The sequence below is a fragment of the Argopecten irradians genome, chromosome 16 (assembly GCF_041381155.1).
Source record: "Argopecten irradians isolate NY chromosome 16, Ai_NY, whole genome shotgun sequence".
In the NCBI taxonomy this organism is placed as follows: Eukaryota; Metazoa; Mollusca; class Bivalvia; order Pectinida; family Pectinidae; genus Argopecten; species Argopecten irradians.
In genome coordinates this window covers 10,856,319-10,883,962 of record NC_091149.1, presented here as the reverse complement: position 1 = coordinate 10,883,962, position 27,644 = coordinate 10,856,319, and the positions used below count along the sequence as shown (strand labels likewise).

Sequence of the window (27,644 nt, the reverse complement as noted above, 5' to 3'; positions counted from 1 at the left end):
CGGAAATGTTCTTTGCACAAATTATAGCGTACTTCATATTTACCATGAATAAAACTATTATATATAATTTCATTCTTTTTCTTCAAACAATCTTTATAGATTCTTCCAAGAACATAATATAGTATCTACGAATTCATGAGAAATTGATTGAATATTGCCCAATGACATATCATTATTTAAACAATTCTGTTGTCTTCGTGAATGAATCAGACCTAACAGTATATATATGATCTTCTTGGTTGCTTTATTATTTTTATTTTAAAACAATCTTAATAGTGCATATACTTTATATGACAAATGCCTAATATCAGATCTATTGATTTGTGTAAAGAGGTTGTTTTAAACATTCGAATGTAACAATTAGCGGATCGCATTAGAATTACGCCGTTGTATTATTTTTACATTAGCCACACATTTTAACTCAAACATATCAAAGACTTTATTTTGCCGGTCGCATATACAAATTAAGATAAAAGGTAATAGTAGTTCTAAAACAACGCTTTCAAACGATAGCTACTTTATTCACAGATACATACTATTAATAATGTAATATGTTAAAAAAAAACTTAATATAGCATTAACAAGACAAAAGTATCAAATATCTAATTCCAATACTTAGCTATCGCGAACAGATCAGGTAAATAAACAATGAAAAGTTACGAAAGAAGACTTACGTGCACGTATACATATCACTCATAACTAACAACGGCTTTGAGAAACGGTATCCTGTTTTTGGTGGCTGATGGTTTGATTAAATGTTTGTGATCATATGTAATTTCGCGTTTGCGTACTGATAGTAAAAACAGAATATAAAAAATTTCCATATATGGATTGATTTACCTTCATAGTGGCTCATGCAGTTATCGTGGTCAACTATTGCATTCAGTTCTGAAATAAAAAAATGACGTCAGAATCCACAAAATGTAAACCAATTGCCGATCTTAAAATGCAAAGTTTATACTTTATAATAACTGGATAATTAGATGAAACATTATCCGTCTTCTCCTTCATGTTGAGTGGAATTAAATAGAGATCTTTCCTAATGTGTATGTTATGAAAGCTTACCTAAAGTGTATGCATTGAAAGTACCTAAAGTGTCTGTAGTGAAATCTTACCTCAAGTTCCTGTAGTGAAAGCTTACCTAAAGTGTCTGTATGAAAAGCTTAACTAAAGTGTCTGTTGTGAAAGCTTACCTAAAGTGTATGCATCGAAAGTACCTAGTGTCTGTAGTGAAAGCTTACCTAAAGCGTCTGTAATGAAAATTTACCTAAAGTGTCTGTAGTGGAAGCATGCCTAAAGTGTCTGTAGTGAAAGCTTACCTAAAGTTTTTGTAGTGAAAGCTTACCTAAAGTGTCTGTAGTTAATGCTTACCTAAAGTGTCTGTAGGAAAGGCTTAACTAAAGTGTCTGTAGTGGAAGCTTACCTTAAGTGTCTGTAGTGGAAGCATGCCTAAAGTTTCTGTAGTGAAAGCTTACCTAAAGTGTCTGTAGTGGAAGCTTACCTAAAGTGTCTGTAGTGAAAGCTTACCTAAAGTGTCTGTAGTGAAAGCTTACCTAAAGTGTCTGTAGTGGAAGCTTACCTAAAGTGCCTGTAGTGGAAGCTTACCTTAAGTGTCTGTGGCGGAAGCTTACCTTAAGTGTCTGTAATGTAAGCTTACCGAAAGTGTCTGTAGTGAAAGATTACCTAAAGTGTCTGTAGTGAAATCTTACCTAAAGTGTCTGTAGTGAAAGCTTACCTAAAGTGTCTGTAGTGGAAGCTTACCTAAAGTGTCTGTAGTGAAAGCTTACCTAAAGTATTTAGTGTCAAATCTTACCTAAATGTCTGTAGTGAAAGCTTACGTAAAGTGTCTGTAGGAAAAGCTTACCTTAAGTGTATGTGGTGGAAGCTTACCAAAAGTGTCTGTAGTGAAAGATTACCTAAAGTGTCTGTAGTGAAAACTTATCTAAAGCCTCTGTAGTGAAACCTTACCTAAAGTGTCTGTAATGAAAGCTTACCTAAAGTGTCGGTATTGAAAGTTTACTTAAAGTGTCTATAGTGAAAGCTTACCTAATGTGTCTGTAATGGAAGCTTACCTGAAGTGTCTGTAATGTAAACTAACCTAAAGTGTCTGTTATGGAAGCTTACCTAAAGTGTCTGTAGTTGAAGCTTAACTAAAGTGTCTAGTGTTAAATCTTACCTAAAGTGTCTGTAGTGAAAGCTTACCTAAAGGGTCTGTAATGGAAGCTTATCTAAAGTGTCTGTAGTGGACGCTTATCTAAAATGTCTGCAGTGAAAGCTTAACTAAAGTGTCTGTAGTGAAAGCTTTCCTAGAGTTTGTGTAGTGAAAGCTTACATAAAGCGTTTACTGTCAAATCTTACCTAAAGTGTCTGTAGTAAAAGCTTACTTAACGTTTTTGTAGTGGAAGCTTACCTACGGCGTCTGTTGCCAAATCTTATCTAAAGTTTCTGGAATTAAAGCTTACCTAAAGTATCTGGAATTAAAGCTTACCTTAAGTGCCTGGTGTCAAATCTTAACTGAAGTGTCTTGAATGAAAGCTCACCTAAATGGTCTGTAAAAACATGTCTATCATGTTTATTGTCAAAGCTTACCTTTGTACGCGGGGTACTGCAAACATGAGTCTGTGTAATGATTCTGAGTGGTTCCTCCGCTGCTTCCACCTAACATAATCATCCATTATTAATTCCCAACATTCTTGTATCATTTGGAATTCCTTAAATTTAATCATCACCTAAAAAGCGGGCTTTAAAAACTTAGAAATAAAAGAAAGCCAAATTCATCATATTCCAAATACATTATTCAAATGCTGATTATCATCTTAAAGCGTTTTTAAACTCTCTTCTTGTCATATATATATACATACTTAGCTAGCTGACGATAAAAACGGTACCTCAAACATAACATCAAATTGCAAACATTTTCCAACAGATTTTAATACAATGACAGATATGACATCACAACTATGTTTTAAAACTAACAAAAATACGAAACATTGTGATTTGTAGTTTCCATAAATATTGTTATAATCGGTCCAGTCGACTACATAACAGTTACATGACCAAAAGCCTTTCTTCATGACGATGCTATTTCTGCTGTTATAAAGTTGCCTTTAACGTCATATATGTTTGGACTGAAAACCATTACACTAAAATAGCATTACAACATCTGCTTTCAAATAGCGTTGGCGGGGTAAAAGCTGGCTTTTCTCGTCATCATTTTTCAAACGACGTCATCACTTTCTGTGCAAATGACGTCACCGGAAACCAAAGTGCACGATTATTGATGTAAGTAACATAATTTCCTAGGCGATTTGTGAAGACTATCTGGCTATAAATCCTCTGTCCTTTGAAGATTCGTTATTGATAGTATGTAATAGTATGTATTCTAATAATGTAACACCATTGCTGCTAAATTGTTTTTAAGAAATTCAAAAAATAAAATTTACAAAAATAACCATTTAAAATTACTTTCAATATGACAAAATGTGGTCACAAATAATGCTAACAGTGGCTTAGAATGGTATAAAAAATCCAAAATAATTATTACTTTTATTTCCACTGCGAATCTTTTTTTTTGATATGTCAAAATGCCTTATTATTATATTTATTTCACCATATTTATGTAACTTGTGAATTATAATCATTATAATGAACATAAATGTTACACCTTATATAATTGAAAGTAAGCATGATGGAAATCGAGTACATGTATATAATTTACGGATACAATATGAATAATGTATTATCTAATTAAAAGAACGTTCCATATTGTCAACTATCTTACCTGCACTGACAGCAGAGCAAGTGCATTTGTTGTGGACATGAGACACTGAAACTAAAGAGAAAAACACAATCATAACAAATAAGCATATTTTCTCATTATAGGCAATATGATAAATAAATTAATTGGCTGTTCTATTTTTTGGATTTACAATTTGTATTCTAAATAAACTGACAAAAACAGTATGAAATTTTTCAGTTAGAGAGGTATAATATAAGGAAATCAGAGCGCATTCTTAATAAACTGCGATATCTCTCTAAATATTTATATTCAATTAAATTTTGGATTATTATCATCACAAACGCTAAGCGTTTTATCTGATTTTTCAGACATAAAGATAACTGCCAGAGTTGGGACTTGTATTCAGTATCCGTACAGAGTTTTGCTTTTATGAACGGGTTCTCATTCAAAATTCACAAAACAATGTCATTTCTTGCATTCGAATCAATATATCATTCATCCTTACTTTCAGTCATTCGAGATTTGTGATATGTTTTTTCTTACTCTACTCCATTAACACTTTCGGACACGATAAATCATAGGCTATTTTGTATTAACTTATTATAGAATTATTAATTATGACGTCATGTGTTTGGGAGCGTAACGTCATAGAAAACGACGTGAAAATCGAAACCTACCCGCAAGGGAGTTAACTCTGTAATATGGAAAGACGAAATTACAGATTAAATAATTTAAAAATAAATGTGATATTCTGGATATTATTTTTATGCTGAAGATGTTTTCGTAAACCCTTTTAAAGTCTTCATATAATAATAAGAAACGAATCATCAAATTAGACTTACCCGATAAATGGGAGATAGCATCCTTCTGGCATAAAGCATAGTTACTGCTACTGCTGTGGGGGATTTGATTCAAAGTATGCCAGACTGTAAAGTAAAATGATTGAAAAGCATAAATGATCTTAAATAAGTTTTGATTTCTTATGCAATTCTATGAAATGTGTCTAAGAAGTTTAAAACTTCGAGGGGAGACGAGACTGGATTTACCGCCCGGCCCAACCAATGAAAAACGTTCCAGGCTATATTATACTAGTGGTATATGTAAAATCATTTAACGGGCGAAATTACTGGACTCATTAAGTGAGACTTTATTGTATGAATAAAATTACACGATGTTTATGTTGTACATGATATAAAATTGTTTGTATAGAGTAACTACATATTGACGGCACTCCTACATGTAACGTTTATTTACAACACTTTGGTATGCTAATATGTGCAAATGTCAAAAAATAACAAACGTAAATCATTAACCATTCGGCATAAATATCTACACACTAATTAAAACTCCAGTCTACTGTCACAAAATATTATTTTCAATTTTTAGGTAGTAAATTTCGTTTCGGTATTTTCACTGATTGGTAGAATATTACTTAAAAATACCATGAATGACATCCTCGATACTCCAGGGGTTCCGATCACTTACGATCTCTACACCCCTGGAATATCTCATATTAAAACCGGAGGCAACAGAATAGAACAGGTAATTTAGTCATTTGATGTACATCAAAAGAGCCGTATAACGGTACACTGTGGTTGACTGTGTGGCTTTGATGTTAGTCGTCGCTCTCTCTGTAGTCTTCAAAGTAAATCTTTGCTAGTCTGTGGTTGGTCAAATGTTTTCCGTTGAGCTGTCTTCGATTTCACTATGAGATAATCCAGGGGTGTAGAGATCGTAAGTGATCGGAGGATATCGGGGATGCATGAACGGTTGTATAACATAAAACAGTCACTTCAATCGAATGCATAATGAATTTAAAGAAGTAAGTATAAGATAATGAAAAATGAAGAGCAAAATCACTGAGGTACATGCTGCATAATAAAGATATGTTGGTAAATTTCAAGTTCAAGATTTATTTGGCTATAGTGTCGCATGTCAAACGAAAGGAATTCATAAAAAAATATTGAACTAAATCAGTAAAAGTCAATCGACATTCAGCCATTTTTGGTTTATGAAAAACTTAAATATAAAAAGAATTTATAGCTTGACTGCATTTGTACCTGGAGTTCTTACACCGGTTATTTCTTTTATAGGTAATGGTTGGTATTTATTTATGTAAATATATGTCTAATTAACACTAAAATAAATGAAAATAATATATATATATCTATAATAATTCATTTTACTTTAGGTGGATGCGCAAACAGAACTTCATTCCAGATATGACAGGAACTTTTTGGGACATGTTATCATGATCTTTTATAGGTAATATACGCACTTGATTGGCAAAAATAACAATACATTTGTTGAGAAATGGGGCATTAGTGAACCAAAGAATCACGTGTTACAAAGTATGAAAATTTCTCATTACCTGTATAATTTTCTCTTGATGTGTCCATGTCCTAAAAGTGTTATTATGACGTCAATGCTTATTTTCAGCAGAATTAAATTATCATTTTATTTATCAATACAAAAAATTGATTGTATGCCTTAATGTACCAAAATATTTTTGTCGCCCATGTATGTCAAAAGCTGTAGCAACATGACCCGTGCGTAGTGACATTAGGTGAAAGTGTTTTGCTTGTTTTCCGTGAGTATTTTTTGTTATCTTGAAAATAACATCAAACCGAAATCTAGCTGCAAACTGCTTTATAAATTGCATTTGTTGTAACCTACAAACAAAATTGAGCCAGGTTCGAATACTGCCGGCCGTCGAAAGGATATGTGTGAAAGAAAAACAAAAAAACAAATAAATCAACATAGTCTTTAGGAAGAGCAGAATCTACATGCCACAGTAAAAGCGCTCATCGTCGGACCTGACCTTGTTTTATACACATACATTGTATGTATTGGAGAGACAAAAATAGTGGATTAAATTAAAAAGATGTTGACAGAAATGCTCACCTGTGTGATGAGATGTACAAGTCTGATGGTTCGAGTAACCCAGCTTGTTGATTAAATCTGCACAAAAACATATATATAAAAAAATATATAATTCAATGGCAAATGAATTTTGACAGTCATAACTTAAGTTGCAATTAGTTTTAGATGGGACATGTGACTTTTTTTTTTTTATAAAAAATCAATGTTAAGCAAACAGAATAAAAAAAAAACATGCATTATAATGTACACAACATAATAAAAATCAATTTAATGCTCATAAAATTATAAAAACATGATGTAATCTACGCAGAAAAATAAACTAACGACAAGTTGCGACTGTCATAATTTTAATTGCAATACGCTTAAGGTAATACCTATCTCTGTTTCAATAACATTATAATGCAAAATTAATAATAAAAAGTCATTATAAAGCAAACACGTTAACAAAACAATATCATTACTATGCAAACAGAACAATAACAATTGAAAAAAAAAGCAAATAAAAAAATTCAATATCATGTAAACAAACCAACAAAAATTCAATATTACACAAATAAAATAATAAACCAATTAATTATAGGGCAAACAAAATAATAAAAAAATCAATATTACACAAATAAAATAATAAACCAATTAATTATAGGGCAAACAAAATAATAATAAAAATCAATATTACACAAATAAAATAATAAAACAATTAATTATAGGACAAACAAAATAATAATAAAATCAATATTTCACAAATAAAATAATAAAACAATGAATTATAGAGCAAACAAAATAATAAGAAATCAAAGTAATGCAAATAAAATGAGATATAAAAATGTATTACAAATGTTATTTCACGACGATTTCACTAAAAAGTGTCTATTTATCAAATCGTACGGTTTTGAATGAATTGCTGAAGAAAGAAAAAACATTTTCATCTATCTGTATTCAGTCTTTGCATTTACAGGATTAGTTACCTTGTGGGTAGGTGTCGATTGTTACTTAATATTTTTGTGATCACAATTTAAGTATTTTTTTTCGGAAACGTATGACGTTACGCTTGCAAATACATGACATCATAATCAATACTTACCCACAAGGGCAGATAACTGTGTAATAAGCTAATAATGCGTGTGGACGTTTCTATGAAAATGTTCATTGGCAGATACTAATGTAAATATGTATATCCTGATATTCCGAACTTGCATATTACAGAATTATCTGCACTTGCGGGTAGGTATTGATTGTGACGTCATGTTTTTGCGAGCGTAACGTCATACGTTTCGGAGAAAACGACGTGAATTTCACTCACAAAATAATGACCTAACAATCGATACCTACCCGAAAGGGAGTTAACTCTGTAAATATGCAACGACGGAATAAGCTTGGTTACTTACCTTTGTAACTGCTCTGATACATACAGTGGTTTAATGACCCTGAAACATGGTATGACAAATGTTTCAAACGACACACAAGTATCACTAAATATGATGCATTTAAAGATGCTCCACCGCCGTCAGAGCATAACTGATAATAATTACCTGAACAATAATTGATGTTTAATCGTGCATAATTATTTCTAATTAACACAAAAAATTACATAAAATAATTTATTTTGCCTTTGGTGCATACGCAATCAGCACTCCATTTCATATAGGATATAGTGCCACGGATTTTTTTCGGGATGCAATTGATTATTTTTCATAATTTTAACTTGAAGTAAAGTTAGAAGCTCAAACTTTTTAATGGTGGTAATTTTGTAAAATAAGTAACTTTTGTAACTGAAGAAAAATACAAAATCGTCTGCTTCTGTTTTTGATATTGAAAAAATACCATTTGTCAGCGGTGGAGCATATTTAAGGTTTATGAGAAAACACTGCAATTTTGCGTCATATCGTCAAGAAATAATGTGAATAAAATAAATATAACGTGATATCAATCAATCAAACGGTCGTGAAATAATTTTACAAAGACAATTTTTACATGAAAAAAAAGTCCGTTACAACTGAAATTTAATTATATGAATTTTAACCACCGTTTCGTAACTTACAAAAAACACCTTTTATTGTTTTAAACGTTACAGTCTTGATAAAAGGACAAATTATCTTGAAAAAGAAACAATATATTATGGCTTGGAATACTTAATTGCTCCATATATGAGTGCAGAACAGTACCTATTATATTCCACTGCAATGACTAACTCACTGGTGAATAAGATCACTGTGCGGTAGTTCATTGTCAACTAGCAAGTTGCAACAAATAGGTTTGACACTACATAGTCTAAAATGTACTATATATTACAGAGCATTCGTTCTGGAAACGTTAAAACCCGCACACTAAATTTATAGCACATTTTCTTGATTAGATACTTATACTGTAGTAAAAATCAATACAACGAGAGTCGCCTCTGATGTTATCGTACTGTCACGTGCCGAGGTCGGACTCGATCAATTCGAGCGGTTACTAAAGACCCCTTCACACTGGATGAAGACTCTTCTAGGCTCTCCACGACCTCCACGTCCTGCACGACCACAACCACCAGTGTGAAGGGGGTTTTACCAAGAATAGTCTGTGTTGATTTGCTGCGTTACACGGAATATAAATACCAACACTCACCCGCATAGCCACTAAAGCTAGCTATTGGACTATATGGCTGAAATGCTCATATGCATGGACCGTCACAGTACTATATCCTTAAAAGCATAGAATCTTTGACGTTGTTTGACGTCGTTCTCCAGTACTTTACTGGCGAAGTCATGCTTTGGTTTGGTTATATTAACAGTCAATGTCATTTAAGGACTTCCGGGTCGAGATGTTGGAAGGAATCCAGAGTACCCGGAGAAAAATCATTGACCAGCGGGAAAAACCTAGCAACTACCCCAGATGGGATTCGAATTCATACCCAGACGTAGAGGGTTTGCTGTAATATGACGTGACATGTTAATAATTCGGCCACCTAGTCCATCATCTTTTGTGAGCAGGTGTTACAAGAACTATCATTCGATGTAGATTAGCGTAATATATTTTAGAAAGGGAAATAATAAACCCATGTAAATAATCTTATAGGTATTTTCACGATAATGAAGAAAAACCGAGTATATCAAAATGGTTTTCAAATAACAAAGTTTATATTATAAATACATCAACAAAGTTAAACGTTTGCAGATAACGTCATCAACCTTGAGGCATAGCGACAATCATGTGATGATGCGAGGTGAAAATGTCTATATTTTCCTGTTCTCCTTCGATTTCTATGGAGTAGATAAAGCTATATCAACCACGTGAAACAGATTACTGATCAGCACTCGACAAGCTTTTGTTTAATGTCCGTATAACATTCAGGGTCACTAAAGGACGTGCCTGATTCAGAAGATGCAGGAAAGCCGGAGTACCATGTGAAAACCACCCACTGATCTGTGGACAATATCCGACAACTGTTCAACATAGAATTTAAACTCGAAATCTAAAGCTTGTCGGGGTATCTTAACCACTCGGACACCGTAGTCTCTCAAAACCAATTACAAAATGTACTCGACTAGGTGGAGATATAAATTAATGTTTAAAAAAAATCACTCATGCCATACCCCCAATAAATAGTCTTCACAGTGAATGTCAAAGGTCGTTTGTATTGTATTATATATACCTACCATGTGGATCATGGTATATACTTAGGGAGTCAAAATGTGTATTGCAGGTACAGTTTGATGGTGTGTGTGAAAACCGTCCGTAGGCATCTGAAAACACAATTATAATGAAAATGTATAATTAAATTGAAATGAGGAAAAATTGCAATATGTTTGTTTTCATTTTTCTGATTTTCAATACTTCAAAGATGTTCATGTAAATTGAAGTAACTACAAAGCCTAGTTTTATATCTAGACCTGGTATATTATAGCCTGTTTGAACCAGGTATCACAAGAACCAGCATACTGTCTAGTTGCTAATGTTCGCGGTGGTTTCAATTTTGCGGATCCATTCAAATTCCCGAAATTCAATACCTCGCGAAACTTATCCAAAACCCTGGTTTTACGCATTATAACCTGTCGCAAGATTGACGCTAAAAAGGCTTCACATATGATTCGCGAAAATAATCCCCGGCGCATAAGTTCCAAACAGAAAACCGCGAACTTTTACATCCGCGAAATTTAAAAACGATACAGTATTCCGGCGGTACACTCGATTAAAATTGATTTCATACTATACATTAAGAAGGAATAGACCATACACTTACAAATGGAAATTATGCGATGATATATTTCTTAATACTTGCTATTTTGTCGACACGATGATACTATTAGATTTCATAGACCGCAAAACTTTAAAACCATTTGTTAAATTATTTGACCGTTATGTATAGGCGTAAGTATATATTATATACATTGTCAGTGACGCGGCGGAAACGTTAAATATTCATACGCTTAACCAGATTGAAGTTCATAGCCTGACATTGCCTTTCTGGTTTAACATGGATCAAACGGGAAACCGAAAGTAGAATGGAAATATGAAGATCATAATTAGACAAGAGTCTGTTTTGACAAGTGATCCTCCATTAATTTTACTCTCACACACATTTTCAGACAGTATCCTCGATAGTTCTGATGTAAATATACTATTTTTTAAAGTAAAATACTGTCATATTTTATATGGGATACATGCTACTGTAATCCACTCTCTTTGCACGGTAACAAGTTTTATCGTTTTTATTCCTGACTCCTTTTCAGTAGGATTTGATTAAGTCAAGTGATTATACATATGTGTTCATTGTATATATATAAAACAAAGAAAACTCGACACACTTATAACCAATTATTTTGTACAATACATATATATATGTATAGAGCGAGATTAAACTTTGCCATTTCAGGATATATTTCATCAGAGTTGTTTACAGTATCAGAGAACTTTAAAGTATATATATATGACTAGATTAAAATTTAGATTAAAAACAAATTATGAATGTCATATGTCTATGCTCTTTGTACCTCTGTAAAATCTCGTCAAAAGTAGAAAAAGAAATAACAAAAAAAATAATAATGCACTTTATTGAACAGAAGTTGCTGAAAAAGTCCACGATAGTCTATCATACTTACTGTTCAGTTTGTTGATGATCTTCCCTCGGCATCCGGCACTATGAGCAGACACGTTTTGAAGTTTTCCCCAAACTAAAAATGCAATATATTTAGTTATTATATTCCTTTCAAATTTATATATATAATATATTTTATAAATATTCATTTATTTGGAAATTAGAAATTAAATCGACATTAATCAATATTTCATTCTTTAAACATCGTTATATATTATAATATGCGCACTAATAAACTACATACTAGAATACGAATTTCACGAGTATTGAGAGGTCTTTCGAAAGATTTCTGATCTATTTCATTTAAGTGAAAAATATTTAAAAAAATGTTTAAAAAAGTAGAGGCACTGATGTTTATAGTATTTAAATTCTGAAAAGACAAGAACTTTAAATTAGCATTTTTCCATAATAACAACAATAACTAACTCGAATTATATTAACATTCTATTAAATGGATTATTTTCATGATGATAGCCGTGTTAGATTCATAAAATTCATGACAATGTTCTGACTACACTGAAACTGGTAAAAAGGAAGATGTCTACGTGCAAATACTTAACGTTGATATACTTGAAACTTAGTAGGAGGGGGTGGGGGTGGGGGTGGGGGGGGAGGGGGGTGGGGTGTTGGCTAGAAGTGAAGCAAACGTAGAACGGACTGCAGTTAGTATGTTCAAAATAGGTCTATCGAGGGATCGGCTTACAAACCGGACACAGCGGTAAAGCAGATCCCAATCACAACTACATACACATACTAATAAAGCTTTTATACATAGCAGGCCTGTAGTTCTGTATTTTTCTTCTTACCTTTAATCAGAAAACATTATGTCAATTCCAAAATATCAATTATAAATCAACGTAAGCCTCAAACTTTTCTGATCTAAGCCAATCCTTCATAGATAAAACTTAAAACAATTTCGACCGTTTCATCGATGTAAGAGAAAAGTGTTATTCCTCACAGACTGGCATGTTAGAAAGACCATAATTTAACTGACATAATAAAATAATCCAACAGAAAATAAGCAAAATGCCGCACATTTTGCACCACATATCACATCACAGGATCAATAATGTAATCAGCTGAGCCGATTTAAATTAGACGTAGCTTTGAAACGGCAGACTGTAAGGAACGATCTGATTGGCTAATGGAAAGGAAGTGGGCGATCTCAAATTTCATTTTAGATATCTAATGAATTTTAAGGGTAATTACGACATGCATGCAACATTGCACCTTAAATAATTTTAGAATAGGTCTCATGTTGAAACGAAAGTTCATGATTTAATATCTAATAGATAAATTAAAAATGACATCCTATTCCCTAATAAAACAATCTTCAAATCAATTAATTATTGGTCATATTCATTAGTGACATGTCTGTTGGTTATTGGAAATAACCTGTTTATACTTTTGTAAAATAAAAATGCAGAAGACAATCTATTCCAAACGATGTACTGCATAAGCTTACATGTTATTTAATTGTAAGTTATTGGTTTGATAAATGTTCATGAAAGAATGTGACTTTGCCTTTGCTTACGAGATATAATTCCTTTTTTCATGAATTTTTCATGGAGATTAGATCATGAATATAAGTTTTAATACAAGACAAAGTAATCAAACATGGCGTTCTATCCCCATTCTAAAATTATTCAGATGCAGTGCTGCACACACGTCGTGTTTTCTATGAAAATTTATAAAAAATCGTCATCTAAAAAAAATTTTGAGATCGCCCGCTTCTTTTTTATTTGCCAATCAGATCGCCCCTACCATTCTGATATCGCAAAGCTCCGCTCACTTCAAGTTTTTCCAGCTGATCGTATTTGCACACAATATATTGGCCTAGAAAATAAAAATCTTAGATTACGATGTTTTCGAATGGGTACTCATTTTCTCCGTCTCTCCGAGGTTTAAACTTTCTACGTTGACCTTTTTTTATAAACTTGCAGCACTGGAAGTATTTTTTTTAAATTGTAAAAGTATAAAAATCTTTTAAATGTGTACACGTGAAAAATAGGTTCAAATGATAACGAATCATTCCAAACTCTTCCGAACATCGTCGCGACAGTCTCATAGCAATACGAGAGTTGAAAATCAAGAGAACATGTCAATAGTTTCTTGTAAACAAAACATGTGGTCGACCTAAGCAGACTGGAGCTACAAAGAAAATAATTCTCGCACATTATAATATTTGATAATACAATATTGAAATACGGTAATATATCAATTAGATGTTTCAAATACTCTCTCTGTGGACATATACCAGTATGATTTGTTCATATTAGCCAAAAGGAAAACGTAAACATATGTATTACCACGTGCAGATGGTGTGGACGTCAGTCACGTGATACGATTAGGAATTCCGACGAAACCAAAGGTACTGAACATAGCGGTGATTGAAGACGCTTTATTCAAAACCAGGAATATATGATTATTAGATTTCTGCTCTCTTATAGGCCGACATATGCTTGTGGGGAGCTAATTCATCAAGTTACATGTCCATGTTCTTATTTCAAATGTAAAGCGACATATCTTTACAGTGAATTAGCATGAACTATAACTTTATGTCGTGATCGGGACCTGCTGTGTCGTGTCCAGGTTGATATTAAGGTTTTAAAAAATCAGAACGTTTGTATACAGATCACCTGATTATTAAGACCACGTTGGTTGGGTCCAAAAATGTCATTTATGATCTAATTAGACCTGTGTATAACAATATTTGGTTAAGAGACGACTTTGCCTTGTCCCTTGGGTGTTTTTTTACACATGATAGACAGGCTGGACTGTATATATTGATACATTTACCTTCATAATGGCTCATACAGTTATCGTGCTCAACCAGATCGTTCAGATCTGAAAGAAAAAAATGACCCAAAATAACAAGGTTACGCATTGGATACTCGACTTGTAGGTAGAACATGCTACGCCTAGGGTGAAGGTTTCATGTACAGTAATAATTGTACATTACAAGTTTGCTTTTTTCTTCTAAAATCCAAACATCACTATTAATTATTACGGTTCATTACACCTTATAATTGTTTTACATTTATAAATGTAGTAGGAGCGGAAAATATACTTCTAGACCCGGTTTCAAACCCGGGATACTCAGAACACTAGCCATTATACTAAATAAGGTATCCAGATGTCGGTGTTGATTATGCCTGCACAGAACTAACCTTTGTATGCAGGATACTGCAAACAAGTGTCCGTTTGGTGATTGCTATGATCTGTGGTTACACTGCTACCACCTACAATATTCATAAAACATCATTAATGCATGATATACCTGTGTACACACATAAACAATATACTATCTACTTCATGCGATTTTCCACGACATGATGAAGGCTCATGCTGCCGCCCGTCCACTGCGAAAATACATATACGAAAGATGCTATGAAAATGACTGTTATAATTGGTTTTTGTTGTGTTGCCAGAGGGATATTATAACGAATTCAGATGGATATTCCATATATCTACAAAACCTAAAATACTGGCAGTGAAGTCGATATTGCCGAACTTATTAAGTACGCAACAGTGTAATACAACAAAACCAAGTTTTCGAGTTTATCATATAGCACATACAATATTCCTGCTGGTTCAAATTAGTATTATGTTTCGGCATTGCTGGACACAGAACAAAAGTTGTGAACAACCAAGCATGTGTAACATTTACCTTGTGAGTATCCGCATGTACATCTTCTGTCAGGATTGTGTGAAAAGAATTTGTCTGAAATATACACAATATCAAACATAATATTGTATAAACTTTCTGAAATATAGACAATATAAATACATAATTTACAATATGTTGTGCAGCCTTTCAAAATAAACATAATATATCTTATCATACGTCATGTTTACAACAGTGAATGTATTTTTTTTGTTTGTTACGAAATCAACGTTAGGGCAAAGCGCAATTCAAAAATGATTTTGAAACTCTATGTAAAAACGGAAAATACTCCGACTACTTCGATACAACACTGCTATACATGCGAAACGTCACGTGACCATGTTTAACCAATGGAAATAGTGGAGGTACACCGAGCATATCTAATACATAATCGATTACACAATAATGTTGTAAGGACATTTCGACAATATACATGAAATATAATATTGTTGGTTTGCTAATGAGTAGGGTAATGGACTGAATTAGTAGGTAGGATGAACAATTTGTGTCTATAATTTCCCGAGGGTTTAGTTATCACTGTCACCCTGTATCCTCGGGGTGAAACGTTCGGGCGGTGTATTTATATAATATTGGACAGTCGTTTCGGTAACTCTTAAAATGTCGTATCAAGTTACTGCAACCGTACCCCGGTTTAGTTTCCCTGCATTAAATAATGGGATATTCCATATCACCCTAGCAAACGGGCCATTAATGCATCACTTGTTTTTTTTTTCGCAATATAATAACATATGTATATATTAATTAAGGACATTTGTTTGAAATGTTTTTTACCGCATAAATGATCCGGCTCTCATTGGTTAATCCAAAAGTATGGTATTGGTTTTTGTTCAAGCAAAAATTATTATATTAAAAATTAATAAAGTCGTCATTAAAAAAATGAAGATAACCAAGGTGGAACAACTAAGTATCTCTGTCAGAGTAATGATGAGGTCCAAAGTTGACCGAGCCGCCATATTTGATTTTTCAACTGGGGAACGCTATTGTGAGAAATTGATGGTATGGGTTTGTATTCATAAGTCATCGCGGCAACTGATGTCCAGCATTTAGCATGGTGAAGTCTTTTAGCTTTTAACCTGCAGCAGTTCTATGCAACGAAAATCAAGATATAATTGAAGTATTACTGTATAATGTGAACTTACAATATACTGTTAGATAGAAGTAATCAACCAACAGCGATTACAAATAAAATATTACCACGAAAGAGTTGTACTAGCTCCATAAAACAGCTATTGTCTTGTACTTCAGCAAGCTTTTCCCATTCTGAAAAATCGATTTAATGATAGTATAAATAATTGCATAAAGATATATATTCTTCGGTTTTTTTTTAATATATAATTAGAGCAAATAAAGGATAATGTATATAATATATATTATAATATATTCATACATATATTATATATATGTATAATCCCGATTATATTGTGCTTCAGGTTTAGTCTCTTCTTTTCACAAAAAGCTCACAATTATCTGATCTAACTTTTCATTTAGAAGGATCTAAATGTGTCCTTAGAGTGAATGCGCTAAGGACGAACGATAAATTTATTCGGCTTATGAATGTTCTTTATGCTGCAAAGACATAAACGATACCCCTCATTTGAACATTAATTGATGTTTAATCGTTTATGTGTGTCTTATTACCACAAATTTATTTTGTTTATCTAATTATTTTGCTTTTGGTACGTGCGCAGATAATAATTCATTCCATATCTATTGCATAGTATCGTGGATTCTGTTTTTGGATGTAATCATTTAATTTGAATATTTTTTTCTTCAAGTTAAATAAGAATCATACGTTCAGCATGGCGAACACACATCCGGTGCTTGGACGAACTTGTACCCATATAGAACGTGGTGTCGTAGATGGCTAGAAAAGGAAGAACATTTCACGAATCATTAGGGATACGTCGATTTCGAAATACCAGAACGATGTGGGAAAAAGTACAATTTATCGTCAATTAGTCCAACCTTCTGGCAATCGGAACTTCTCGGATGTAAAACATAACCTCGGATGTAATAGGTGTTAGAATACGCAAGAAATCAAACTGGTATTTTCTTCGCCGGAAAACCTGATAACGCCCTAACTACGCATAAAGAAAAATCCTTATTGAAATGATGAACTTAGTCATATTATAAGAAGTTGAATGTAACTATTTCTTTTTCGAGACAGACAACACACAATATCAATGAAATGACGCGTTTCGAGGGAATATGTCCGAGGTGGTAACCAGTTGTTATGAAGATAGTTCCTTAGTTTCAAAATGTATGACCGTTGTGTCACATCCGAGGTCAATGTACGACAGTACATCCGAGACGTTCCGAGTAACCTTCTGGTGATGGAACAGTTATAAAGTATATTGATCTACGGGGAATTATTTGGGTATGTGAGACTAATACCTTTAAAAGGCAAATTAAATTTATCATACCTTTATAGTTATTGTCTGTGTTCCTGCAATGATTTATCATTTGGACTGAAATTAGAAATATATTTGATACATTTTATATAATATAACAAAAATATTCTAGTCCAAATAGAGGACACAGATCTAAGAAAAATAACACTTCGATTTTTTTAAACTACGAAGGAAAGAACCGTATTTTTGCGAATATAGTGCGCAGGTACGTTTTTACTTTTATTTTGGAAAGACATTTTTTAAGCAACAAATTTCAGATTTTGCATCTTCATTAAAAACGTTTTGTATAGTCCCAAAATGCTCTTAAATAACACAAGTAGTTTACATAATGATTGACACTTTATTTACACTGCGCTATCGGCATGCCTTAAAGCTTGTGTGATGTACAGATGAAATTACTTTAATTACGTACTTCACTCTTCAATTTTTTATTTTCAAGCGTAAAGCTTTACTACTCTTATACCTGCCTCAGCAACTCTCTCTCTCTCTCTCTCTCTCTCTTTCTCTCCCTCTCTCTCTCTCTCTCTCTCTCTCTCTCTCTCTCTCTCTCTCTCTCTCTCTCTCCCTCTCTCTCTCTCTCTCTCTCTCTCTCTCTCTCTCTCTCTCTCTCTCTCTCTCTCTCTCTCTCTCTCTCTCTCTCTCCCTCTCTCTCTCTCTCTCTCTCTCTCTCTCTCTCTCTCTCTCTCTCTCTCTCTCTCTCTCTCTCTCTCTCTCTCTCTCTCTCTCTCTCTCTCTCTGAAATAACCACCTTACCAATATGACCACTTTAACAAGACCCCAAATTCAACACAAATTCACCCTGTGTACAAAGACCACTTAGATATTAAGACATTTAATTTGATCCCTTGTATGATCTTTACAAACAGATATGACGGTAAATTTACAATAAACTTAAGACAATGCAAATATAAATATCGTTGCCGGGAACACCGCTTTTATGACTACTTGACGTCTTTCGTAACTCTCATAAAGACGACTCACGACTTCCGATCGGCTTCAATCATTACTTATATGGGAACATGTTTAAAATGGAAGCATCTTTTCAATCATCGAGTTTCACCAATTGCTGTACCCCTGCCATTACGAAAGCGTATCACAGTTATTATAACACAGCTATTATAATAGAAGATGTTAGTAATATTTCGGGTAGATTTTTGTATTTACGTATGTTGGGACTATCAGGTAATGTCCGAATTGTTTTGTTCAATACATTAAATGTGATAAAGTTCTTACTTTGGTCTGTGTGAGTAAGCTCGATATCTTGACAGGAACAAGTGCAGTGTGAACCAGGATGGTGTACCTTGTAGTAATCTGTAACATACAGATGCATTAATGTCATATACGCATTAATTGTCATACTCAAGAATCAAGGAGAGCTTTCGATACCAATAGGTTCCAATATATTTTAGAAACAAAATACTTACAATGCATCGGTTTCAATCGTACAAAGTCAAATAGGAGCTCAAACTAAATTTTAGTATACTATCAAAATCGTAGTTACGTCTTCAGCGCAGTAGGAAAAGCATACACTATCAAACTTTTATTTATTTGTTTATTTGATTAATTAACGTCCTATTAACAGCCATGGTAATGTAAGGACGGCCTCCCATGTATGCGGTGTGTTGCATGTATGTTGTGCGAGGTGCGTGTTTTGGGAGACTGTGGTATATTCATGTTGTGTCTTCTTGTATAGTGGAACTATTGCCCTTTTTATAGTGCTATATCACTGAAACATGCCGCCGAAGACACCAAGCAACACACGCCACCCGGTCACATTATACTGACAACGGGCGAACCAGTCGTCCCACTCCCCGTTTGCTGAGCGCTAAGCAGGAGCAGAAACTACCACTTTTATAGACTTTGGTGTGTCTCGGCCAGGGGACAGAACACATATCCTACCTCACAGTGGCGAACGCTCAAACACCAAGAATTTAAATAGGTGTCTACGAATTCCTTTAACATTTCACAGTGGTTGTGAATAGCCATCAATGATTGATAACTGTTATAATGATATGCTATCAATCATTGTGTATTGTTATGATAATATTATATCAATGATTGTTAAGTGTTATGATAATATGCTATCAATGATTGCTAACTGTTATATAATAATATGTTATCAATATATGATAAATGTTATAATAATATCATATCAATGATTGTTAAGTGTTATGATAATATGCTATCAATGATTGCTAACTGTTATATAATAATATGTTATCAATATATAATAAATGTTATAATAATATTATATCAATGATTGTTAAGTGTTATGATAATATGCTATCAATGATTGCTAACTGTTATATAATAATATGTTATCAATATATGATAAATGTTATAACAATATTATATCAATGATTGTTAAGTGTTATGATAATATGTTATCAATATATGATAAATGTTATAATAATATTATGTCAATGATTGTTAAGTGTTATGATAATATGCTATCAATGATTGTTAACTGTTATATAATAATATGTTATCAATATATAATAAATGTTATAATCATATTATATCAATGATTGCTAACTGTTATATAATAATATGTTATCAATATATGATAAATGTTATAACAATATTATATCAATGATTGTTAAGTGTTATGATAATATGCTATCAATGATTGTTAAGTGTTATGATAATATTATATCAATGATTGTTAAGTGTTATGATAATATGCTATTAATGATTGCTAACTGTTATATAATAATATGTTATCAATATATAATAAATGTTATAACAATATTATATCAATGATTGTTAAGTGTTATGATAATATGCTATCAATGATTGCTAACTGTTATATAATAATATGTTATCAATATATGATAAATGTTATAATAATATTATATCAATGATTGTTAAGTGTTATGATAATATGCTATCAATGATTGCTAACTGTTATATAATAATATGTTATCAATATATGATAAATGTTATAATAATATTATATCAATGATTGTTAAGTGTTATGATAATATGCTATCAATGATTGTTAACTGTTATATAATAATATGTTATCAATATATAATAAATGTTATAACAATATTATATCAATGATTGTTAATTGTTATATCCCTATAAGATAGTTCCTATATAAACTCTATTAACAAAAATGCCAACAAATGACCTGTTCCGTCGAGCGGTCCAAAGAACTGTTAAAATCGACTGTTAAAATGTGCTGTTGGACCGGAGTGACGTCACAATGGGGTATAACAAAACAGTTATCGACTGGATTTTCGGGCAACAGATGATTTGTTGGACCCTCAAACAAACTGTTGCCCTCGGCCTACGGCCTTGGGCAACATTTTGTCTTCGGGTCCAACAAATCGTCTGTTGCCCTCACCCCTAGTCAATAACTGTATAATGTTATCAATATATGATAAATGTTATAATAATATTATATCAATGATTGTTAAGTGTTATGATAATATGCTATCAATGATTGTTAACTGTTATATAATAATATGTTATCAATATATAATAAATGTTATAATAATATTATATCAATGATTGTTAACTGTTATAATAATGTGCTATCAATGATTGTTAACTTTTATTATTATTAGTTATATAGTCAGTTACTGACCCCCTATAAAGGCATAGAGGGTCAGTAAGATTTATAGGGGGCGAGGACGTAGCCCGAGCCTCCTATACTTCTTACTGACCCTCTATGCCTTTATAGGGGGTCAGTAACTGACTATATAACGAATTTATCGCATCGAGGGCCATCTATTTGATTCATTAATTCTTTGTTTCCTATTTGTTTGGTCAAGAATCTGAAATCAAACGTAAATCATTCTGGCGCGAATGATAACAAACAATCGCCACTTTTAAAATAATTGGCCTAGGCTACATATTTATCTGTGTATTTCTTTCAGGAATTTTCAAATATACTGTATAAGGAACCTGCAGAAGAATAATGAATAATTCATAAATCAACAATAATTTCGACATTCCTACAGTAGGCCTACCTCAATACGACACCAGACCGTCTGTATATTGAAAGCATCACAAACAAGAGTGACACAAACATCCATCTAACATTTTAAGCACAATCTCCTTGATCATCTGTGCATTTTCGCTGAGATAATCACTTAAAAGTTATGCCGATAAATTGATTGTAGAGTGAAGATTGATCTGTAGGTACGAACACCTTCATTTGTTTATAATCACAGTCTAGAAAACGCTTGAATTGTTACGTTTGACTTTCGCCGCGTCATCAACTTTCAAACTGGCGTAGGGGAAGCAACTCGTATTTAAAAAATGTATTTCATGTAATTTGAAGTATTAAAACGATTAAAGTTACTTTTACACAAAAATAACCATTAATATATAGTTTTACGATAATGAAGTGGTATATTTAGTTGAAGATAATGTGTTTAAATTTTGAAGCGAGGGCGAGAGCCGCCATATTGCACCATAATAAAATTTACTGACCCCCTATAATGTGATAGGGGGTCACCACGTGACGGCTCTCCGCCAATCATTTGGGGACATTTCTGTCCGAGGTGCGATAAAATATGATATCACTAATTGGTAACTGTTATAATCAGTATTTGTTAAGTGTTATTATAATATGCTATCAATGATTGTTTACTCTTATAATAATATGCTATCAATGTATTTATAACGTATGCTAGATATATTAATTATATCCTGTCATATCGCTTACATAATAACGGACCATTTCATTGACTGGACACTTTATAATGTCTTAAATATGTTTTTTTTATTGATTAAGAACTTTTATTTTCTATCAGAACAAGGAAGGATTTCAAACATGGAAGATTCAACAAATTATATTTGAGTAACAAATAGTTGTTCTTCACTTATTGACACTAATATTGGTACAGAACCATTCTAGTGATGATATGATATTATTCATTGATTCAGAAATAATTTGACACAAAAATAAACCGACACAGCATACGATACAATACATCGGTTTCAAAGTGCGGGAATTTCGTTTGGCAAGTATAGTTTACCGTGACGTCGCCCCACCTTCCGGTTATTTTGACGTCATATTTTGACATGATTCGTGACATCACAATCCCCGGAAGGCGCTAATTGAAACTCAACCTAACTCGACCCACGTAAGTAATTTTAGTATTTCCCCGTATTGAATGCCAGCGACATCACGAAAATAAACAACTTGTTTGTGAATGTCAAACTTAAATGTGAATGTCATACCTCTGAGATACTTAGCTGCGTCCCGTGCACAGTGAGGGTGGTTGGAAGTTGTCAAATGGTAAAGGTAATACCATTCTGTAAAAATACAATATGCCATATTTCGTTTGTTTATATAACAGGGTTACCTCCCTTGCGGACAGACTACGGTTGCTGCGCTATCTTCTGAGAAGTCAATTTAACGAATCTAATCAGACCATTTAAAGAAAGAGAATTACTGTTTGAAGCATACAAAAGAAATATTTTATGAATATTACTCAGAAGTAAACTTTAATCAAATTGATCAGTTTACCATCTTACTCTGATACAAAAGAACTTACTTTAATAATATTATAAAAAACCAACAGAAAAAAACCCCCAAAAAACACAAAAAAACCCAAAAAACAAACAAAAAACAACAAAAACTAAAAAAGAAAGAAAAAGAAAACAGAATCCTAGATACGTACGATTGTCCATTGAGGTGCAGCTGTTTCCAGTAAGACTTTTCAGATCTGAAATTGAAATATGGTGTTATGCTTACTTTCTGATATTTATTGAGACATTGAAATTCTAGTCATAGTAATGATACAGCACAATACTACCTCAGACTAAGGCCAAAAAAATAACATGTCTGTTTAGGATTACATTGGCAAAAACAATAGGGTCGTTAGGTCGGGAGGAATTTCACTCTAAAATAATGGCCGAAACCGGAGCTGATATCGACTTTTATTTGTTTTTCGTAGAAAATTTGGAAAACAATTTAGGGTCGGGGGTAAAAAATTAGAGTCGATCTGGTAACCCTAAACAGAAATATTATAATTTTGGCCTTATATAAGCAACATGAATTGAAACGTCATGTGCTCATACGAATAACTAGTTGTGTAACAATAGTATAATAATTACATAAAACATCAAATTAAAGGTAAATGCGATGTTTTAACCACAGAAAAGTATGTATTCTAAGTGTTGTAATGTAAAATACAACTCTGCAATTTGTTTAGACTAATGCAGCTAATCTGTACATATAGGTCACCGGTTCTACTGAACCGTAAATATATCGGTACCAATTTACGTGATCAATCGATTGTATTTTGGGTGGAAAGTCGACGATTTTGTAACGCTTCCCAAATATGATTTCAATATTAGGTATTTTTAGCGGCTCTCAATTGTCACATAACATGTTCACTGAACCCACTGAGGATACTTATGATTTGAATTATTTCGCTCACAAAAAAACTGATGTGTTAGATTACCTTTATTTTTACCCCAGACAAGTATATCCTCAATTTTACCGGTGTGAGATTATTCTGTATCAGTATGTTACAGAGTTATCTGCCCTTGCGGGTAGGTATTGATTGTGACGTCATGTGTTTGCGAGCGAAACATCATACGTTTCGGAAAAAAATGACGTGAATTGCGCTCACAAAATTATGACGTTAAAAATCAATACCTGCCGCAAGGGAGCTAACTCTGTAATATGCAAAGACGGAATAATAGTCCCGTGTCTGCTATAGAGGCGTGTACATATGTGCTGTATGGACGAGATAATGTAATCAATTAGGCTTTGTATATTAAGTGCCTTGACCTCGATCTGTTTTGGACAAATTACCTCTTAAGCCGATAAAAAGATGTCCGAGCTTTCTTTCTCTACCCAAAATAGAGCCGATTGATGGTGCAGTTTGGTACCCCGATATTGTTACTTACGGTTGTAGTACGAATCTCGTAAACATTCTGTGGCTTCGGTGAAAGTCGTGGTGGAAGATGCTAGTAAAATTAACACATAGGAGAAATTAGATTTGAATTATATTCCTTTCAAATCATTTAATGATATATATTTATGCAAAAAACAAATATATTCTACCGTTTCACTCATATGTATATTTATGCTATTTTGTGTTCTTCGTTAAATTATTAATTATAATTATGTAGGGATAGCTTGTAGGAAAACGTGTGCCCAATCCCATTGTATATAAGATCTCACAATAAAATATGTTTAAATTAAAAACTGTTTCACTTCATTTTCAATATCACTTTCCGTTGTTTCTTCGCCGATGTTAACGAAACATATAATTAGCTTTTATACCTTGTTTATTGTGCATCTAACCTTCTATGCCCATTTCTCTTTACAAAATAACTTTTATGTTTTTATGTAAAATATTTTTATGTATCTGAGTAATTCAGTATTTTTCTTATTACACCGCTTGATGAAAAGCAAAGATGACTGTTTATATATCTTTTCGTGCCTATTTCTTTGTATATCATGTCACGATGTCATGTTTCACATTTCCATATGTCTGCGTGATGCTGTCACGTATCTGGTATTGTCTTCGCGAAGAAATATTGTTTTTGTTTTGAAATCATACCGATTGATGAAGAGCATCTTTTCGTGCCTATTTTTTATATGTTGTCATGTATCGCATTTTCATTTATCTTAGTGATTTGTTTTTGAAATCATACCGCTTGATGAAGAGCAAAGATGACAGGAAAGATGACATTGGTTCCTAACATTGCTATTGCTGTGACAATAACCATTTCTCGCCCAGGTATCGCAATTGTTATTTCTGTCATAACAATCTGTGGAAAAAACATATATATATAACTTCAATTGCTAAAATCTTCAAAGAACGAATCACTAAACGGGATGAAAATAAAGTGGAACCATGCCTCCATTTTTCGAATCACACTTAAGTCAAAAACTGACTTTATTTTGTCAATTTTATTCACATAAGCTACATAAGCAGAAAACCTTTGACTTAACCTGTACTTTTGTTTCGAGAAATCGATATTACGGAATAAACAGAGACATCTTCATAATTTATGTTTATAATTTTTTTCCAATACATTTTATGGATACATTGACATATATTGACAGTTAAACTCGTTATCAGTCGTTATTTGTGTATACCTTGTATAGAACTTCCCACACACCCGAACAGTATCACAAATGTACATACAAACATATGATACCAATATAGACAGCAAGATAAACACAGACATACATAGAAACAGACACAGAGACAAAGATGGACAGAGATATATACAAAGTGGAGAAAAAGAAAGAGATTGGGGAATGGGTCAATATCTTCATTAATTTTACTTACTATAAGCGTGCGTGTTCCTTAGGAAAAACGTTAGTGGGAGCAAGTAGCCTTCAACAACAGATCAATATATGGAAATGTATTAAACCCACAAAGGTACTCATTTGTTTAGGATAACGGAATTATTTTAATTGACAGCCGCCATTTACTTATCTGGCGCCCGCCATAAATCATTTTGCAATATACATAATTAATAAAAGTACATTGTCTGTTAGTGCATGTTAGCATATATAGTTCACATAATAATAATACATGTATTGATGTAATCAAATTATCATGATTTTGATGTGATGAAAATTATGATAATTTTGATTGATCAAATTATGAAATATATTGATGAGATGAAATAATGATAATATTGACGTGATTAAATTAAGATAATTTTGATTGATTGAATTAAGATAATTTTGAGTAATCAAATTATGATAATTTTAACTGATCAAATTATGGTAATTTTAACTGATCAAATTATAATAATTTTGATGTGATCAGATTATGATGATTTTGAAGTGATCAAATTATGATAATTTTCGTAAATCAAATTATGATTATTTTGATTGATCAAATTATGATCATTTTGATGTGATAAAATTTTAATAATATTGATTAGGTCAAATAATGATAATATTGGTGAGATCAAATTTGGATAACATTTATGAGATGAAATAATAATGACTATATTGACGTGATCAACTTATGATAATTTTGATGTGATCAAATTATGGTACTATTGATGTGATCAATTTTTTTATAATATTAATGTGATCAAAATTATAATAATTTTAATGGGTTAGTTAGCAAATAATTTCAAAACCATAATTTCTAATTTTTAAATTAACGAATCTTAACGTTGATGTTTAGAACGAGTATAAAATATTTATATTGACCTCAAAATTAACAGTACTGACCTTCAGTAAACCACATTATTTCCGAAATTGATTTCAAATGCATATGCTATTTGCATATTACAAAGTTATCTGCCCTTGCAAGTAGGTATTGATTTTGACATCATGTGCTTGCGAGCTTAACGTCATATTGTTCAGAGAAATTGTCGTGAATTGTGCTTACACAATAATGATGTAACAATCGATACTTACCGGTAAGGGAGCTAACTCTGTTATATGCAAAGACGGAATTTATAAATGCATGATCGTCAGTAAACGCCATTGATCGCCAACTTATGTATTTGAAAATGTGTTGAAAATAAACAAATAGCGAAACATACGCGAAAATGAAATCGTTGACATTATATTTATTTTTATATGGACGCTTATCGGTTCTCCCATCAGTTAAATATCTTAATACTCTACATGTTTCGTGTGGTAGCAAGATTTGCAGGGGTATATCTCCTCCGCCAGGTCAAATATTCATGGAATCGCGCGACAAAACGTTATACAATATTTCCTCATACCTAAACGTGTAATACTGACTGGTCTAGGGTAATACACTCATGTCGCCTGAAGCTGTACTGCATGGCTACACATGCAATAAAGCCTTGTAACGTCACAGCGTCAACAAAATTACTATTTTCTCGGTGCAATTTTAAAATTATTTTCAGAAAGTAGGCTGGCTTTAC

At 32.6% G+C, this 27,644-nt stretch overlaps 1 protein-coding gene across 1 annotated transcript in view; it reads right to left on the bottom strand.

Annotated features, from left to right (window-relative positions):
* Positions 1-27,644, bottom strand: part of LOC138310821 (uncharacterized) — a 41,591-nt gene that overhangs the window by 11,572 nt on the left and 2,375 nt on the right. The window contains exons 2-21 of the mRNA XM_069252150.1: positions 26,072-26,119; positions 25,428-25,544; positions 24,675-24,734; positions 23,438-23,482; positions 22,995-23,069; positions 19,029-19,106; positions 17,808-17,852; positions 17,177-17,248; positions 16,579-16,644; positions 15,367-15,420; positions 14,867-14,938; positions 14,496-14,543; positions 11,701-11,772; positions 10,258-10,344; positions 8,008-8,046; positions 6,644-6,700; positions 4,582-4,665; positions 3,782-3,832; positions 2,590-2,658; positions 841-888 (exon numbers count right to left, since the gene is read on the bottom strand). Coding sequence (XP_069108251.1) covers positions 841-888; positions 2,590-2,658; positions 3,782-3,832; positions 4,582-4,665; positions 6,644-6,700; positions 8,008-8,046; positions 10,258-10,344; positions 11,701-11,772; positions 14,496-14,543; positions 14,867-14,938; positions 15,367-15,420; positions 16,579-16,644; positions 17,177-17,248; positions 17,808-17,852; positions 19,029-19,106; positions 22,995-23,069; positions 23,438-23,482; positions 24,675-24,734; positions 25,428-25,544; positions 26,072-26,119 — 1,287 coding nt within the window. The remainder of the gene's footprint in view (positions 1-840; positions 889-2,589; positions 2,659-3,781; positions 3,833-4,581; positions 4,666-6,643; positions 6,701-8,007; positions 8,047-10,257; positions 10,345-11,700; positions 11,773-14,495; positions 14,544-14,866; positions 14,939-15,366; positions 15,421-16,578; positions 16,645-17,176; positions 17,249-17,807; positions 17,853-19,028; positions 19,107-22,994; positions 23,070-23,437; positions 23,483-24,674; positions 24,735-25,427; positions 25,545-26,071; positions 26,120-27,644) is intronic.